The sequence below is a fragment of the Diadema antillarum genome, unplaced genomic scaffold (assembly GCF_040938485.1).
Source record: "Diadema antillarum isolate AM-2024a unplaced genomic scaffold, OU_Dant_1.0 scf00000145, whole genome shotgun sequence".
Classification (NCBI taxonomy): Eukaryota; Metazoa; Echinodermata; class Echinoidea; order Diadematoida; family Diadematidae; genus Diadema; species Diadema antillarum.
The window spans coordinates 1,030,444-1,050,178 of NW_027271034.1; the positions used below are offsets into that span (position 1 = coordinate 1,030,444).

The 19,735-nt window shown below is 37.2% G+C and overlaps 3 protein-coding genes across 3 annotated transcripts; all 3 read left to right on the top strand.

Moving 5' to 3' along the window:
* The first annotated feature begins 1,688 nt into the window (after positions 1–1,688).
* On the top strand, positions 1,689–6,578 carry LOC139721543 (cytochrome P450 3A2-like). Its single transcript, XM_071632859.1, has 5 exons — positions 1,689–1,826; positions 2,878–2,971; positions 3,895–3,947; positions 5,983–6,079; positions 6,570–6,578. Exons 1-5 carry the CDS (start codon positions 1,765–1,767, stop codon positions 6,576–6,578), a joined length of 315 nt encoding a protein of 104 aa, XP_071488960.1. The 5' UTR covers positions 1,689–1,764.
* Positions 6,579–7,916: 1,338 nt separating this feature from the next.
* On the top strand, positions 7,917–13,216 carry LOC139721544 (cytochrome P450 3A7-like). The gene is made up of 4 exons (XM_071632860.1): positions 7,917–8,003; positions 8,562–8,728; positions 12,254–12,384; positions 13,028–13,216. The coding sequence occupies exons 2-4, from the start codon at positions 8,581–8,583 to the stop codon at positions 13,214–13,216; spliced, it is 468 nt and encodes a 155-aa protein (XP_071488961.1). The 5' UTR covers positions 7,917–8,003; positions 8,562–8,580.
* A 1,783-nt stretch (positions 13,217–14,999) lies between these two features.
* Positions 15,000–18,566, top strand: LOC139721545 (cytochrome P450 3A19-like). Its single transcript, XM_071632861.1, has 4 exons — positions 15,000–15,226; positions 16,371–16,508; positions 16,964–17,126; positions 18,467–18,566. The coding sequence occupies exons 1-4, from the start codon at positions 15,000–15,002 to the stop codon at positions 18,539–18,541; spliced, it is 603 nt and encodes a 200-aa protein (XP_071488962.1). The 3' UTR covers positions 18,542–18,566.
* The last annotated feature ends 1,169 nt before the right edge of the window (positions 18,567–19,735 follow it).

The window sequence follows — 19,735 nt, forward strand, 5'->3', positions numbered from 1 at the left end:
ACCAGGAATACCTATAAAATAAACACGAACAAATCTGATAAAGAAAAGGAAGTCGGAATAAAGTTACGTGCTATGATTAAACGTAAGCCTGCACGAGGGATGGCAACGATTCAGAGATGTTAGAGTCAAGGCTGTAATATCGTCCTTTGATGTACACCACATTTTATGTATGTACATAAAATATGGTTTGGGAAATTTAGTGTTGTCTTTTTGATAACATTGTTCATGAACCTTTCTAAGGTGGAGTAGCTACACTGATTTCTATTCGAGAGTATAGAGATGAGTGAGCAGCTTCATTTTCAAAGCATGAAAGCTCTACAGATAGCATGGCAGGGAAAGTGGACCACTTTTTCGTTTTGTTTTTCTTTTTTAAAAGGAAGGATACCGGAACCAACTCCCCCTCACCATCCCACCCCACCCCCTTCGCTCCCCATCGATTCGTTGCCCATGCATATGCTTAAACCTATTTGGTTTTAAACACTCTAACTTGACGGCTATATGGGGGGGGGGGGTGGGAGGAAGGGGGCTTCCAAAATAAGGAGAAAATATGATTCATTTGGGTTATGCAATAAGTCAGGTGCATTGCTATAATGTCCGTGCATGCATCAAATCTTGTTCTAATAGGCATACTGATGTCTTCCTGTGGCCCAGCTATGGTTGAAATAGACATTGACATAATAAATTAGACCCCAAACAAACCAGATCTATGGAGCATGTCGTCTTGATTCTCTTGAACAAGACATACCGACCTTTACTACATTTACGACTGTCTTTATGCGGTTGAGGTATGTGTAAGTAAAAGCACCATTCATGTTAGCCCTATACCGAGACACCGTGCGACACTTGTGGGATGCAAAGACAGGGCTGCTATAGTTACATTCATGTCTTGGTTGACCTTCAATATAAAGTGATATCATGTAAATTTGGAGAATGAATGGAGAGTCTACTATAGCGCTGACCTCCTGTATAAATCAAATGATTCAAGAGCCCATGACAAGTTGAACTGGGATGTCTGAATAATGGACAGTGTTAAGTTGCCATTTGAAGGTTTCTAGAATAACCTTGATATCACCCCAAAAAGGTTATTTTAGGGTTTGTTAAAACAGTATAGTCTGTGAGTTCGCCTCGAGACTATACCATCGTCCCTCAATAGCATTCTTGAACTCCTTGGTTGGATCATTTTGATATCATGCTCATCTATATGATCTCTACCCACATTCTGTGTTAGCATAGCTTCTGATGAAATCAAAGTCCTCACATTGCTTGACTCTGCTCGGTCATGTGTATAGAAATGTCGACGAGTTAGGGCGGTTCAGACGACGAGTTTCATTTGGTGCGCGTCAATATTATCACAGCATCCTCCATTCGCAGCGGGTGTGAGCGACTATAGCCTAATCGAGGGATGTCAACGTGAATGCTGAGCTTTTTACCTTTTCGAAAGTGATAATAATGAGGACAATAAACATGTATTTGAGACCGGAAAAAACAAAAACAGCAACACATCTGAACAAATGGTACAGTCAAATATGCGGGTTAAACTTCGTAACCACCCACAGTTGCTTCGAGTGGCATCGGCTCAGGAAAGTGACAGAAAAGTTCAAGTGCGCACTGTTTGCAGCAGACCAAAGGGCATCTAGAGTGATTCTTTTCTTTGATATATTCGGTATTGATTATGCAGAAGTGACATTAACATCGACATTAACCAGCGCGTTTCTTCAACGACGGAAAATATCTGTCCAACCTGTCGAACCTATACTCAAAATCATGGAGATATCCCTGTCGATGTCTTGGCCATTGCTTTGGACAGTAGTAGCTCTCATCTTCGTGTGAGTTTTAAACGTTACATCATTCTTTACTTGCAGAAAATTATCTTTTCATTTTGCTTGAATGGCTGAAAAAGGCGGGTCATAAGCCTCTCGTGATTGTATAGAGATCTGCATGTGCAGAGGCACAACGATATATTATTGACATACTGAAGGGGTAGGGTTAGCTTTAGGTATACTGTACTAACTGTGTCATAAAGACATTTCCAGGGAGGCGCTAGAAACTCTCCACCTCATGGTATTTCAGATCCAGAGGTTTTCAGTATCACGTAGGTACGAAGGTACAGGTGATCATAGTGAACTTAAATGGTTAGAGCCTCAGAGGTGCCTTATATTTGCACGATAACTGACTAGCAATATTAAAAATATAGACAGGCGCAATCAACATTGACGAACCGGTATCGAACCATGTATAAGTGATAAAGAATCGGATGCAAAGAAACTGGTACATATACGATGTAGATGTTGATATAGGTCTGCAGAAGTCATGTTAGCTGTAGTTAAAGTGGTGTATGTACATGCATGGAGGTAGTGTCTCTTTTCTACCTCCATGGTACATGTGAGCGTACACTGCAGGGGCCGCAAAACTGTTTTTTTTTTGGGGGGGGGGGGGGTGATGGGGCTCTAGGTTAGTGCTTGTAGTTATAGGGTCAAGGGTCAAACAACGGTACCCTCGGACGGAACCCTTGGGAAGTCATTCGTAGATTTTGCTGTGAATTTTACAAAATCATTGGCATAATTTGCTCGTTTTCTGACAGAAACTGGTGAAGCTTTACATAAGCATGACGAGGTGAGAGACGTTGGGACAAAAAGAACACGCTATCATTATGATATCCTATATTGCTTAGCTTTGAACGCCGTGCTATAGGCGGACATGGCAAGTTTGAACTATTCCTCTTAATTGAAGGTTGCACCATGCAACACTATTATCTTTTATAGTATGTGAATTACATAAATGCAATTCTCCGAGAGACTGCATTGAAATATATTTCTTTTTCGTGCTTAATATTATTTTTATATTAATTTGAATGATTTCGTTCTGTATTTTGCACAGGCGCGAAATATGGAACATGTTATATTTCAAAAGACGTGGGATTCCAGGTCCCACACCGCTGCCTTTTCTTGGAAATACTTTGGAACTAGCAAAGGTAGGAATGGTCAACCAAGTAGATATAATGTATCATCAGAAATAAAACGGGGTATAGATTGATAGAAAAATATTTTTTCACCCATTCAATGTTTGGGTCAAATTCTACAAATCGTTTCTTCTAGCATTTATGGACACCAGAGGTGTTAATCAGTCTTCAATCTGTCTTTCTGTCATTTTTCCATTTTTTTAAATCGGTCTCTCAAAGAAAAACAAAATGATTGACGTTTGAGACTTCGCAACGTCTGCCCATTGCAAACTTTTATTTTTCTGAACATGGCAGTTGATATAGGGGACAGATATGACCCCGCATGTAGTTATGACGAACTCATCACCAATCATAATTATCATTTAAATTTGAGTATATTTTGAACCAAAATTGACAGGCAGTTAAAGTTTAGATGTCAGTATGCGGCGTTTCACGTTGCAGTACTGCTATAATAAGTATTAATATAACGGCATGGAATGTTAAAGTTCATGTGAGCATGATATCGATTTGTACCCAAATCCCAGAATGGTCTTCTTTCCCCCATGCATGATTAAGAAGTGTCTGGCACTGATTGAATATTGACTTCAAATCGCTGTACAAAAAGGACTTATTGTAGCTATTGTATTATTTTGTAAGAATTGGACATGGAATCTGAATTGATTGAATGGAATTAAACTAAACACTGAATGAAATGCAATGAAATTGATTTCGATTAATGAACTGAATAGTTTGGTGAAATTATATACGGATGTGTCTCAGCCTTAATGGAAGAGTTTTGAACAAATAAATACAATAAGACAAATAATAGAGGGAACGAATAAGCCTTTCACAAGCATGTTAAAGTGTCGACAAATTTGACAAGAAAGAGTTCAAGTACGACTACAATCATGAGTACTATTTCGATTTGTGTTTTTTTTTTCGATTTTTTTTTTCAGGGACTCCATCAGTCCATGACGAAGTATTCCAAGAAATACGATGATGTTTGTGGGTGAGCTATAAATCCTTAAAATCTGACAGGAGTGCCTCTATTAACTAGTGAGAAAATGCTGAGAGTGAGGAATATTCGATCATTGATGTTATATGACACCAACAATGCATTTTAACTCGCGCTTGCCCTTTCATAGTGTGATCATAACATAGAGATATAGTATATATCTCTATGGATCATACACTGTGCTAAATAAATATACGTGATAGTGTTGCGCGCCTTTGACAGCAGACATGTTTCGTTATTTCCTCATGTTTTATCCAACTTTTTATAGCGGTCTTCCTATTCATGCACACGTGTGTCTTTCATGTAAGACCAGAATCTGCATTCATGAAAAAAAAAAACAAAAACAAAAACAAAAACGAAATACCTACCACCGGAAATACGTTTGTGAGCAAAAAGTATAATCATAATAGATGTGCAGAGGTTTGACATGGATGGAGAAGGGGTATAGGAGTCAAGTATAAAAGAGATACAGGTACATTTATCTATAGATAAGAGACGTGGTCAGTTGGGCTTGGTCATGGCGTTTGGAAGAAGTTGAATTTGGTTGTGTAAGGATCTGTTTTTGTTGAGTGAATACTATAATGCTTCTTCTTCTTCTTCTTCTTCTTCTTCTTCTTTTTTTTTCTCTCTCTCTTGACAGGTTTAGGAATCTCGATGAAATTTGATTATAGCGTTCACATGAATTGATCGGATAATGCAATTGCACATGCAGCAGCGGAACTAGTTCGTATTCACCTGTATGTATTCACCTGTCTTGTCGGGCCTCTGGAAAGACAAAAGTTTTGTAATGCCCTCCCACTTTCAGTAAACTTCCACTGTATGTCAAACTTGAATACTTAGTCTTCTTTATAGCTGTAATCAACTACTATTGAGATGATTACTCTGCGGAGTATGTGAATTTGCTGTACTTCTCTGACAGGAATGCATCGACTTCTGACTTGAATCTGTTATAACTGTAGTTGCTTCCACAGCTGACTTTGGTAGCAATTCCAGTGAGATACAACCCTGTGAGTGAAGTTATTTTTCCTGATGTTCAGACGTGCATGTTGTTTCTGGATCTTGAAGTTGTGGCCCCGAAGATAGACTGTCTCATCTTTGTTTTGAAAAGCTTAGAACGGTTGGTGTCAGTGAATTATAGCCATTCATAATTTTGAAGACTTGGATCATGTCACTTAGATAGTATCATGTGAACTTCTGACATTTTATCTTGTGCAAGCTATATAGCTTTTGAATACGTGCAATGGGCCTATCTGCATGTACACTACAGCTGTACTATCACCGATACTATTTATATATTCACAATTCTCGGTCATGTTTACTGCTATATCTGTATCTACAGGGGTCTGAGACAATATGCATTCCGTCAGAAAAGGCTGACCCTTGTACTTTCCAGTATGAACACAACAATCTCTTCACCACATTTTCCTTGTGCGTTCGGAATTTTCCGACACCAGATATGCCTATAAAAGACGATTATTACAATTGTATAGAATAAAACAGCTTCGTTAATTTCACAAAATACATATGCGATTGACAATATCATATCAATTGAATATGATCGGTTGTCATCCGTTGAAAAGAGATACATTTATCAGGCACTAAGTTCACTGTTATAGGACGGATTGATTTGAAACAATACTGCTGAGAAGTCAAACGAACAACGATCATATAGTTAGTTTGATGTTTATCAAATCAATAGGTCAGTTACAAAAAAAACATCAAAAGTTCTCCCTATAATCATGTGTATCGTTGCCGCAGAAGGCAGTTTGCAGCAGGGTAAAATATAGTAACCTTATTATATTATTATGTGTATAGGTCCTTACCAGGGCCACCTCCCTGTTCTTACAGTTACTATAGTAAATGCGCGGTGAACGTGAATATGAAGCTATACTTGACAAAACGATAGAAGGCCTTTAGCAGAAACAACAATGACACATCGCAATCAAACTGAGAACGGGTGTACGTGTCTTTGAGGTTCTATTATCAGTTTCTCCTCTCCCTCTTTTTTCTTCCTCTTCTTCTTCTTCAGTATTTTCCTCTTTCGTCGGCCAGCCTTCCTTGTGTTTGACATCGAAGTGATCAAGCAAATCATGGTGAAGGACTTTACCAACTTTGTCGATCGTGCTGTAAGTTATCAGTGGTGTATATATAGTCTTACAACAATCAACCAATCTTTTTTGCAAATTTTGTGCGCAAGGGCCTTTTGATTGAAAGGGCCTTTTGATTGTATCAGCAAATTAGATTTAGTGTATTCAGTTTTTACTGAATATTTTTGAAAGATGTGTTTTGTGCATGTTCTTTTTATCATGATTCACCATTAATTGTCATTTTTTCATCAGATAGAGCTTAAAAAAAACAACAATCTGTTGTGTTTGCCCTTTGCTGTCCCTATTAATGTACTTGTAATTATGCCACAAATGTATGTGTAATAAGAATTGTTGAAATTGTAGGAAAATGGTATTGCGATTATAGTGCGTATCATGTTATTTTGTTAGTATGTGTAGGACTATATTTGATGATATTACTGGGACAAAAAAATAATTACAAATGATGTGCCATACAGAGAATTATATAAATCAAATAAAATCAAATTAAATGTGTTTGTTTCTGTTGCAGGATTTTTGAACTCATCTTTCTTAATTCTTTACTATATAGACTTATAACACATGCCGCTGATTTTCAAATTTACAACATCTTCAAAAAAAAAAAATCAAACTTCTTCTTCTTCCTCTCTTAATTAGCAAATGTTTATAGATTTCTAATTTGTGCACCATTCTATTCAGCGCCATCAATAATTTTCTCTGATTTAAGATGTACAGGGAAATTTAGAAGTGTCGATGATTTATCAATGACAAGGTGATAAATTCTACTTCTGGTTCCCAATGATTTTAATATATTGACGGGTTAAAAAGTAGAGCCGTTTTTACGTTATTCCAGCCGGACGTTCTGAAAGTGAGTCCATTTGATAAGATGATAACCCAACTCAAAGGAGATCACTGGAGGAATGTGCGAAACCTGCTCTCACCGACATTTACAGCGTCAAAGATGAAGATGGCGAGTATATTCTTTTTAATCCATCACTAAGTCCGGAAACCACATTTTGAGCTTTGTGATGCTATATATATATCACAATGATACATCTTATCTCTCACTGCTAATATTTCACAAGGTTGAAGAAAACCTTTAATATCAGTAAAAAAAAAAAAAAGCAAAAACAAAACAAAACAAGGAAGCCTGCTTTATTCATTTCCTTTTTTTTTATAATTCCGATGCAAAATGCTACAAGTCTCCTGAATCACCGTTATGATTACATTCTTGAATTGGAAATACATTTTGAAAGATAGAGGTTGATATTTCTGCCTCAAATTGACATTTTTTAATTCTCTCAGACTTTGTGACGGTTAAGGAATTATGTTCCATCTAATAATAAAATTGTCTGCAAAGTTCTGAGTTGTCAATTCATATTACATACTACATGATAATTTTCGCAGAAAAAAAAAGAATATATTCCACTACTTGATATAGGGTTAAAATGCCACATTCATGTGAAGGCTTAATTTGGTGTCCATAGTACTTAAGAGATCCTTAGCAGTTATGCGCTGCAATGGCAGATGAGTATAGGCCCAACCACTATAATATTCTACTCTCATATTGCTGAAGTATATAGACATGTCAATGATAAAAGTAGAATATTTTTGACAGCGCTGAAATACATGCCATGCATAAGGTCTACGTAATACTATATATCATAGTATAGTCATGCAAAATACTAATTTCTCTGAGATGGTCTGCCTGTTATCAATGTATACAGATTTAACAATCGCGATTCAATCACTTGGCGACCATCGTATATTACGCAAGTATTAGGCTTGTAGGTCTTTGTATTTCTTTGTCGGTAAAAATTATGACTGTAATGTAAATATGATTTCGCTACTTCTCGATATTTTGTACTCGTTAGATGTCAAGTCTTGTGAATGAGTGCTGTGACAAACTCGTGCACAACATCGGCAAACTACAGGCAGAAAACAACCAATTGATTGAATGTTTTTCGTGAGTATTCCCTTTTTTTTAAGCGGGACCAGTTGACCAATTAGTATTTCGCCGACAGAATGATATAAATAAAGTTCTATCGACAAATTAGTGCTTTTTTTTTTTGAAGGGTGTATAAATTTGTTAGAGTGTTTAGAAGGTAATTAACATTGGTTTATAAGTACTTGTATGTTGCTTACAACAGACTGAGCCAACTTCTCTATATAACATTATCATTCAGGACTATAACTTGGAAAGTAAAGCGTATGCACGTCCATAATTTCCGTTTCAGTTGAATTTCGCAAATTAACTCACTGAAGCAACAAACACCCTCATAATGGATCCATGCTTGTTTTTGTGCGGATATGAATATGTATGGGTATATACATAAATGCTTCCGTGAAATATTGCAGAAAATGGAAGTGCTTTGAACCAAGATTCGGATACAAAATGATTTGCCTGTAAATGAGGCTAAGCTGCAGAGTGATTATCATTTACATCTCTATAGGCCTGTAGCTCACGATTTATTTGAAAAGGTAAATGTTTAAAGTTTTTTCTAAATGATTAATAAAAATGCAGAACTTTTGGTCGCTTCTCCATGGATGGTATTGCCCGGTGTGCCTTCGGACTTCAGGTGGACTCTCAGAACAACCCAGACGACCCGTTTGTTGAGAACGCGCGACAGTTGATCAATGGCTTTGCTGCGATCAACACGAACGCGACCAACCCGCTCTTGGTGCTTGCTGGTGAGATCGAGATATCCCTCCCGGGACAGGCTCTTTGTATAAATTCTGTTGACGGCGCACAGTGGGCCAGAGAGATACCAAAGTGCGCCAAAAGTCACTTTGGGCACTTGGGATTTTTTAATTTTTGACATGCGCTCTTGAGAGGTAATGCTTTGAAGAATATATCATTAAAATATTTGAATCAGGTATGTACATTAAAGGGGTATATTTCCTACCTGAAGTAGCAAAATACAATATTTTAAGAGTTTCAAAGCAAATTGTAACCTCTTTAATAAATAAATAAGTTCAACATGTAGTTTTTGAGATATCAACCTGTAATTTCTCCCACATATTTCTCAGAGTTCATTTTACGTTATGAATGCCATAAAAATGCAAAGAAACTTAATGTTCATGAATATTTTACGCTAAATATCCTGGAAAAGAGGCTAATTATTTGTCTTTTTAATATACCCTAATGAAAAGTTTAGATTGCCACGGATTTCCAACTAAATTCTATTACCACCACATTCCCTGATGTCTCAGCTTTAAGCTGATACCAGATTTGGCTGCCACCTTTTGCCACTTTTTGTGTTAGAGCCGATTTTCCGCGACACATTACGCCTATTTTGGACCTTGTAGCCGCTTAGGAATGCTGTTATATCATACGGGGCCGCATGAGGGCGGCATTTTTTTATTCATTTATTTTTTTCTCGCACGTTAAAGACACAGAAACATGAATAACACTGAATAAGAGGCAAACAGAGTTATAAAATACATGTATAGGGCTAGTCCGGCACCTAAAAGACCCCTCCTCCGAAGATAAAAGAGTACATAATTGCACATAGCCAAGGCCATGTAGCCATATTGTCCATAATTGTCATAGCCACTACTGTAAACATAGCTATTCCCACTGGGATACATATTGTATGGACACCAAAATACATGTACTTCGATGCTACTCTTGACATATGCAGATAGACCGTTAAACACCAAAACACAGAGATTTTATTCTCATCGGCTACTCGTTGGAAGCAAAGACTGTTGCTTTCCGGCCGCTCAGCAAAGTGTATAGTATCGCAGTTTGTGAATCCGATTGCAGGTCAATGTCAGACATTGCTCGCGTGATCCTCATCGGACGATTTTGCCTCATCGGATCATGCCTGACATGTCTGACATTGACCTGATAGGCGACCAATACAAGTCGGATTCATCAGACTGTGATCCCATACACTTTGTGGGTTGTCGGAAGCAAAAAAAAAAAAAACTTTACTTCCGACGACTGATGAGAAAAAAAAAAATCACTGTGGAACGTGGATGAATTTATAATTTCATATGATTGTGATTTCGATAAATTTTTCATTAAAAAAAAAATCTTATTATTTTAGTTTTTCCAAGTAAACTTTCATACACGGCAGACTCATTCTTAGCTTCTAAGTCACAACCTTTCATTTTCCTGATTACTGACTTCACAATTTGTTATCCTTCCATTTAAATTAGACAAAATGGTTTTTGCGCTTGTATGAATTGATATGGCATAGGCCTAAGATTATATATGAAGTAGAGAGATAAGAACTTTATCGGAGATTGATTTTGTATCGCGCGTTTATGTCCCGCTATAGAATAAAGTGAAAAAATTCACCCAAACGTACAGCGTACATCATAAACTTATATTCTAACTAGTTTACACGGACAACAGTATCATTTTGCAAGGCTTTTGCAGTACGTGTGTAATATGGAACTTTCAGCATAAATTCGATTCTTTTAACGAAACCCGAATGTTTATACACTTTCTATGACATGTAAGCATCGTGTATTCAATGGTAGTAGATAAGCAATGTCAGTGAAGGTGAAAAGATAAATTAATCTTTAAAGAAAAAAATAACAGCCTAAGATTTGCATTGCTTTATTCGTCATTTACAGACAGATTTTTGGTAGCCAATGAAAAAACAGCATCACAGTGACGTCATATGAGTTTGAAATTATGTTCAATCAATTCTACGCCCCTAATTACTCTAAGACACCAAATTTGGGTAAAAAGAAACCACGGAATATAATTTTGGCGCACTTTGAGCTCATTCTGGCCCACTGTGCGGCGTGTAGATATTACTGGTAACCAGCACCAGCGAGTGAAAGAAAGGGGTTGGAGAGACTTCTGAGACTTATTGCTGGACCAACAGACCCCTCTGTTGATATGGCCAACAACACTCAAAACGGTCCACTTTCAATGTTATTAATAATGAATATCTACACTCAGCAAAAACAGAAAGTAAACGCTTTTTCAGGTTTGGATTTCTCATTGAATATTTGGCTGAAAGCTAATGTGTTATATACCATATTGAAGGTAATTTAATTGGCTATCAACCTGGTAGGTCAACAAGAAAGGAAACTTATTGCATGAGTGAACACCATCGTTTTTCTCTTCCAGGGCACAAAAGTAAAAATTGCAAAACGGAACAAGTTGTCAGTCATGCGTATATGCTCTTCCATAGAACAATAAGAACAAACAACAAATTTTACACAAAAAGGAACATGAATTAAGTTGCAAAAACAAACCTTTGATCTCTGATATCTTTAAAGCCTAAAAGACCAATGAAGGCTAAAAATAATGGAGGAAAATAAAACATCTCATGTCAAATCTAAATTCAAATGAAATAAGAGAAGAAGTAATAATTAACAAAAAAGGAACAAATTTGAGGTTTTTTTTTTTCAAATGAGGAAATTTTAAACAATGTTAGGTTCTTGAAATTGTCTCATGGATTTTAAAAGAAATAAAGAAAGAAATTTAAACATCTTTATGTTTTTTATTCCCTATGTCATTTGAAGTTTGACTGGACAGAAAATTCCTATTTTTCCCTTTTAGTTTCCCACTTTGTTTTTCTTAGAGGTTATAAAGAGATAAAGAGAACAAAAACTTATTTTTCCTATTTCGTTCATGTCTCTCATTGTGTTAAAGTGGTCTTTTGTTGTCAATGTTATTGTGAAGGGCACTTGCAAATGAAAGAGAACATGTCAATTTTTGCAAGTTCTAATTTTGTGCCTGGGAGGACAAAAACGAATGTGCTCACTTATGCGTAATGTTTTCTCTTTAATTAACCTATGAGCGTAATAGCCAATTAAATCACCTTTAATATGGTATGTAATACATTGATTTTCATAAAAATCTTCTATGAAAAATATGACCTCGAAAAAGTGTTTACTTTCTTTTTTTGCTGAGTGTATAAACCACACATGTTTCAAATCCAATGCTTGTCAAGCGTGTCATGGTGGCGCCCATTTGCGTTTATAATGAATCTACACTAACAGGATGTTGACCTGTGAGCACTTGAGAGATGATCTGTTCCGTGATAGAATTGACACACTAATAATGTGTAATCAAGCAATAATAATATTGTGCTTGGCACAGCAGCATAAAAGTGAAACCTACAGCATGAAATTCTTCAGAGTACGTAACCAAGAAAAGCACCTTTGAATAGTTCTCTTCATAAAAGTTTTCCTATACATACAGCAGATTGGAATGACTATCAATCTCAATTTCTCATTTTCAAGCCGTCTTCCCTGCATTCAGGAACGTCCTTAACTTCCTAGACTACAAGGGATTTCCTCGAAAATTCTTAGATTTCTTCACGTCGGTGATCAACGAGACTCTCTCTTTGAAGCGGAGTACCCAATCTGGACAGGTGAGATGATAAACTCACAGAATATCCTATGGCACATAGTCATCTCAACCAGTGACGCACTCGCTGATCATCGTGACGCGTTAAATTTAACTTGACTCCATGTTCTGGCGAGAAAAAAATAACACAAACGGAAAAAACAAAAAACAAAAACGGAGATGTGACAATATAGAAAAAAAAACGGTCAGAAAGTCAGCATTTCACAAAATGGTGCATTACCGTCACTTCACGATTGTGTTAATCATGCAGATAAGGCGAATATTATGTCACGGGGGGGGGGGGGGGAGGCCTTTGACGTGCATGCATATCATGAATGTCGATATTATGCCCTCTATATTAGAATGTATTAATAACAGAATGTTGATGTATATCATATTATAATACATAAAATCCTGTCTGTTTGTGTTTTTAGATACATGTACATGCATCCCTTTTAATCTAGATTTAAAACATCGCCACAAGCTAGTAAGGTTGGAAAGGAAACTATGTTTTAGTTGTTGTTGCGGTATAGAATCTGGGAGAAAAACCTCGGGAGGGATGAAAACTATTAGTATAAAATTATGATATCTTCTCCCTCTTCCCCTCCCTCCTTAATATCATCAACATCATCGACATCATCAATGTTGTCGCCGTTGTACAATCAAAGCATCGAAAGGACTTCTTGCAGCTTCTACAAGACGTGTTAAACAACAACGACGTCGAGATTGGTCCGACAACCAAGACTGAAGACCTCCACGATATGGTTGATGAACACCACGGCATGACTGAGTACTTCGTGAGCAAGACACGCGCCAAAGCAAACATGACAAGAGATGAGATTTTGGCACAGGTTTGAAATACTTTGGTTCTTATTTTCTCTGATGGCATGTTTATGAAGTGTAAATCGCCTGACACAGTCATGGCGGTTGGCAACGCATAGCTCCAATGGTGAACAGTTTCTCGTTGATGTAGAGTTTAACTCTATCCATTTGAACTAGCCATTGTGAGAACGAGTGTGAGAAAAACTGGCGAACGCATTTACTGAAACAAAAAAGAAATAAAAGCAAGTTAAAACTCTTTGAAGTGCTGAGATCATTAATGATATTTCTGCTTCCGCCACGAAGTGTCGCCGGAGGCATTTAGTTTTCGGGTTGCCCGTCCGTCCGTCCGTCCTTCCGTCCGTAATCAATTTTGTGGACAGCATATCTAAAAGACCGCACGAGGTATCCTAATTAAACTTGGCATGTATATGAGAGGGCGAAGTTGTGCCTGTCAACTTTTGGGTGCACATGCTCAAGGTTAAAGGTCAAAAGGTCAAAGGTCAAAGGTCAAATGTTAAAAATTTCACGATTTCCCCTATATCTATGCAATGCCTGGAGGTATTTTCTTGAAACTTGGTGTATACATGAACTACCAAATGAAGATTCCCCAGAGAGAGTTTGGGGTCATGAGGTCGAAGGTCAAGGGTCACAGGTCAAGTGAAAATGTTAAAATTGTACTTTTTTCTCTATATCTCACAAATATTTCAAGTTATCTTCATGGAACTTAGTATCTATGCATGTACTGACTGGCAGTGATCATTTAGGAAATTTAGAGGTCAGGGGTCAAAGGTCAGGGGTCAAAGTTCAAGGTCAACTCATCAAAATGTCATTATTTCCCTCTCATCTTATGCAATGCATGCAGGATTTTTTTTCTTTAAACTTAGTGTATGCATGTATTATACCGAAGACAGATTCTCTTGGAAGTTTCTTGCTAAAAGGTCAAAGGTCAGAAGGTCAAGTGAAAGTGCTAACTTTCACTTCTTCTTTAAACTTATAGAACGGTCAAAAGTTGTGTACAAATCCTCAAATCCCCAAATACCTGCACTACGGACAGTAACTATTCATCCAAATAAACCTATAACAAGGAAAGTGAACATTCAATGCATTTGTGACAAAGCTGTCATTTTGATATTTTGCTAGTTACGGTTTAGCTCATCACACATTGTCAAGACATTGTGCTATAGACCTATTCGGAGAACCATTCATTATGGCGGAGGCATACCAGTCGCCATAGCGACATTTCTAGTTTTGTGTTTAAAATGTTGTTGCTGACATTATTATGTAGGCTTATACATATGTGTGTTGGTGTGTGTGTGTCATAAGAACAAAATATAGCTACTCTCAAATTAAACTGTTTTATAGGATCTTTCGATCGTCGTCTTCCACCCACCTTAATGTTGTGACTGTCTTGACATGCACAGTTCATTTTCTATCGATGGACCATCTCGTGTATATAGTTGCAGGATATAGGCCTATATAGAAACATTCTGATAACGGACTGGATAGGACCAGAGCCACTATAAGCCGATCTTGTGTTACTCGCTGAGTCTTTATCATGCAAGGTGCCTCTTAATCATGTTGATAACGTATAACATGGGCGGATCTAGGAGTTCCGTAAAGGGAAGGCGCCTTTACAAAGTTAAAGGAGGGGGGGGGGGGGGCTTTTTATATTTCTCTTGTTTAAAAAAAAAAAAAAAATATATATATATATATATATATATATATATATATATATAAAGAGGGGCGCGGTCCCGGTGCGCCCCCCTCTGGATCCGCCACTTGTATAATGATGCTTTCAAGTGAATATCATCCAAATACATGCAGGCTCTGGTGTTCTTCCTTGGAGGATACGAAACGACAAGCACCCTTCTTGGCTTCGTTGCCTACTCCTTGGCCACTAACCCTGCCGCGCAGGAAAAACTCATCGAGGAGATCGACGAATTGACGCCGGCCAGGGATTCGGTAGATTACACCTCTGTTGCCAAGATGCCATATCTCGATGGCGTAATCTGTGAAACCCTTCGAGTTTACCCGCCTGCACCAGCGTGAGAATTCAAGTTTAATCACACACCTTGTACAAGTTGGCCCTAAGTAAAACGAAACATATCAATATTGGATCTAAATGATTACTTTTGTTTTTACAAGTGTGATTATATTTGTAACTGTTATAGACCTGTATATAAAGTGATGTCATGACAAAACAAATCTTGTAAAGGCACAAATCTTCACTATTTTATTATTTTCTGTTTTTCAACATGAAATCAAACAAAAAATGTAAATACTTCTTAGCAAATTTCTTTCATGTTGCAAGAACCTATATAGCATTGTCGATATTATAGGAGGTATACACTGTAGTATCATTTTTATAGTATTTTTTTTTTCTTATATACTGTAGTCCAAGTTGTAATTTTGATAGTAATAGTAATAAAGTCTTATTCACCCAGGGTAGCCTCTTCAGTGTTGCCACTGCTCTACCAGAGGGTCCTGCTATTATTATTACCCCAGCATTGCCAGGTACCCATTTACGAGAGGGACATGGTGGGTAAAAGCATCTTGTCCAAGGACGTAAGCACTCAATGGGCGGGATTCGAACTTGGGTCCTCCGATAGGGAGTCGGGAGTCTTATCCACTATGCCACAGCTCCCCCACTTTTATAGTTAATTGTTATGTTATTTGTTTGAATCATGAAAATCAATAAAAACATAAAAACAAAAAAGATTGTACACATTTAGTTGTAGAATTATCGATCCAAAATGATTTCTATGACACTTCTGTGTAAAACCAATGGCACATGTTCCTATCATCACCTGAGCAATATCCATATTTAAATCTGCTTATATTGTTGATTTCTATTCTTCGATATGGAAAGTGTATTAGAAAAACAACAACAGCTTATCAGCTAGATTTATTTGATTTCTAATATATATTTGATTTTCGTTGGATATTTCAAATGATATTGCTACAATGTCTTAGTATATTCATATTTGATAATTATGTTCTCCAGAATCAATTCAAATATTTAGAGATTACAACTTTCGTTTTGAGCCAGACGTAGAAAGATATTTAAATAACATGGTAACGTTTTCACAGCACTGATTGTGAATTTTCACAATATACTCATTTCGAAATCAGAGTGAATGCTCCATACTAAACTATAGTAACAACCTTTCCTTGCATCGTTTTGTACAGAGTCGATCGTCTATGCAATGAGACTTTCACCTGTAATGGCTGGACTATGCCCAAAGGCAGTCAGGTCTTCATACCGATTTACGTGATACACCACAACGAGAAATACTGGCCCAACCCAGACAGATTCGATCCAACGAGGTGACCGATCATCCTCTTATTGTCGATTGTTTGTGCCGACATCGATAGAAGATGTCGGGGTGACCTTCAGGCAGTCACAATGAGGATAATCCGTGAATTTGTTCAATTCATCTCATTGAAGATACGACATCAGTGTCACAGCCATGGACCTAGAATGAATATGGATTTAGAGTGTAAAAAATAGTCTGAATAGTCGAGCTGAAAACAAACAAGCAAACAAACAAACAACGCGGCTACAATTATTTTGAAAACAACACTTAAGAATAATCTTTTATATAGCGAACACGTTGTATTCGTGAAGTGACAAGTCATATTTTCTCTCTATAGGACACGAATGTAAGAAATTTTTTATGATTCCATTTTGTCGTGAATTCTTTTCAATAAAAGACTGTGAGGGGCAAATCTTAAATAAGGTCCGGAACAAAGATATATTCATATAAAAACTATGTTTTCAGGTTTTCGAAGGAGAATCGAGAAGGGCGCCATCCACTGGCCTGGATGCCCTTTGGCGCCGGTCCGCGAAACTGCATTGGAATGAGGTTCGCGCTCATGGAATCTAAAATGGCGGTCGTGCGTTTGCTGCAGAACTACCGCTTTGAGGTGGCACCAGAAACAACGGTACACAGGATTCTACGTCAAATGTTTGAAACGCTCTCTTGTACTCGGATTCTATCATGATATATAGAACCAGGGAGGCTACCAAAAAAAGGATCTTGCAAACAAGTTTAACAAATTAACATCACGTTAGTAGAGGAGCATAAATCATATTAGGAAACGTGAATCACAAGTAGTAGGAAATAACATAAATTCTGTAATAATTGATATTTGATACATGAAATTGTAAAGAAGAATAAGTGTTAATGAATGAAATAGCAAACAGAATGGAAGAGATTTCATCAAAGTCAAACCTGCAGTAAAATTGATTTGAAATTTTGAAGTTTCACATGCTACATGAAACGGTGATAGTAATAACCAACTCTATACATAAATCATTTTGATTTTATAAGAGGTATACCGCGTCTACTATTTTCACCAAAAAAAAAACACGTTTTATATAGATAATAATTTATGATTAAGATTTTCATGCGTATCATGAGACTAAAGTGTGAGGCGGTAATATCATCATTTTATAAATTTAATGTATAGAAATTATGTAATGCAGTTGTTCCTAGTAGGTGTCACTGTTTTGTTGAAAAAAAAAATCCACAACATGTCACTTTAAAATTGGGCACCTTCATCATGTTGAGGTCAGACTTTGAAGAAATCTTCACCACTAAAAATTGATTTGGAATTTTGAAGTTTCACATGCTACATGAAACGGTGATAGTATAAGCAACTCTATACATGAATTATTTTGATTTTACAAGAGGTAATACCGCGTCTTCTATTTTCACGAAAAAAAAAACTTTTTATAGATAATATAATGAAGATTTTCATGCGTATAATAAGACTAAAGTGTGAGGCGGTAATATCATCATTTTATAAATTAAATGTATAGAAATTATGTAATGCAGTTGTTCCTAGTAGGTGTCACTGTTTTGTGGAAAAAAACAAACACACAACATGTCACTTTAAAATTGGGCATCTTCATCATTTTGAGGTCCGACTTTGAAGAAATCTTCACCGCTGTAAAAGTGTTCATGTAAAATTACAGAAGTCATAATAGTCGTCTTGTGGCGTAGAAAATCGTCATGAGGATTACAGGAGGGAACCCACCCCCCCCCCCCCCCAAACAAAAAAAGGGGGAGGAAGAAAAAGCCGTGGTAAAAACAACAGAACAATCTAAACATAGTTTTAGAAAGTTGAATATTAGTGATAACAGTCATGATAAAACGTCAGATCGTTGCAAGTTGCGTATCATGGTCAAGGTATAAACTCATCTGAATTAAAAATGCATCACAGAACCCACTTCTTCTATTTCGTCAATGCAGTTATATTATTCTTCTTCGATATTACAGATCCCGATTAAACTGGGAACCACCCTTGTGAAGCCTCCAGAGGGCGTCCTACTGAGAGTCAGTGCGAGGAAATAAAAGACAGCCTGAACATGGAGCTACATTTACCATAGCGCTACCTACTGTCTATTTAGCAGCGCAAGCATAGACTAACTGTGACATCAACTGTCCAGCGAACTAGTGTAGAGTTCAGTGCATCTGTCCAGTGAAGGGGCAGTATAATGTCTTTAGTATTGGGAGTGGGGGTGGGGGCGGCAAGGGTCGATGATCTTACCCGCCATCAACCCCGACCCCTCTTCCGTTTCGACGGAAAGTCATGTGTTTGTTGTAATTTCTTTGTTATTTTGGATGCGTGTGTATATTATGTTTCTGTAGGGGAAGGGGAAGAGGTCATAAAGAGAAGATGGGCGTAGCAAGACTAGAATCCCTCTATATTATAGAGGGTATAAATAAAGGAAATAATATTGTAGAACTAGAGTCGCTTTATACAACAAAGGGACTCGACTTCAGAGCAGAACGGGTGAATCGTAACATCGTCTCATCTTCCACTTAGTCGCTAGAGGGAGATATTGTTGGTTTCTCGCTCTTCATTGAGCCAGTCGACAGAGGAAAAACTAATATAGTGAGCCGTGCAATGTGTGTCCTTCTTCTAAATAGTTTTGACTTGAAGTGGCCGGCTTTTGAATCAGAAAAGTAGGAGCATCACAAATAGACATCATCTAGAAGTGATGTGTCTGTCTTAATTCTATAGTTCAAATAGTTAACAATTTAGTTGGGAAACATGCCTATATACAACGGTGATTATTATTATGCTGTGTTACAAAAGTCAGTGCCGCTCTCTAAAAGCCCCGCTGGCTGTTGCAACCTCAACTCCTCATTAGTCTGACGTGTGCATTTATGATATCATGGGGTCATGACCTTCGAAGGGTTGCACTGTGTTGCAGAATCTTTTTAACATTTTCGCTTCTTTATAATGCCCATGGATGTAGTTAGCGTTGACTCTAACCAGTCGTGTTTATACCATAGCACCGTGTTCAGTAGGTAGATTAAAGAATGACAAGTGATATAAAAATTGTATTTATAATAAGTTTGCATTCAAGGTAGCCTCTACGAGTGAAAGCGTGAGTAAGTGTATATAGAGGTCTGACACGGTCTGAGTCACAACAGATTTGATCTGGAAACTATTAGTGCTGTTTATATACAATATTGCTGTTCATATTCGTTCACAATCGTACTCGAGGAAATGCCGCTCATTCCAATAATTGCTAGAAA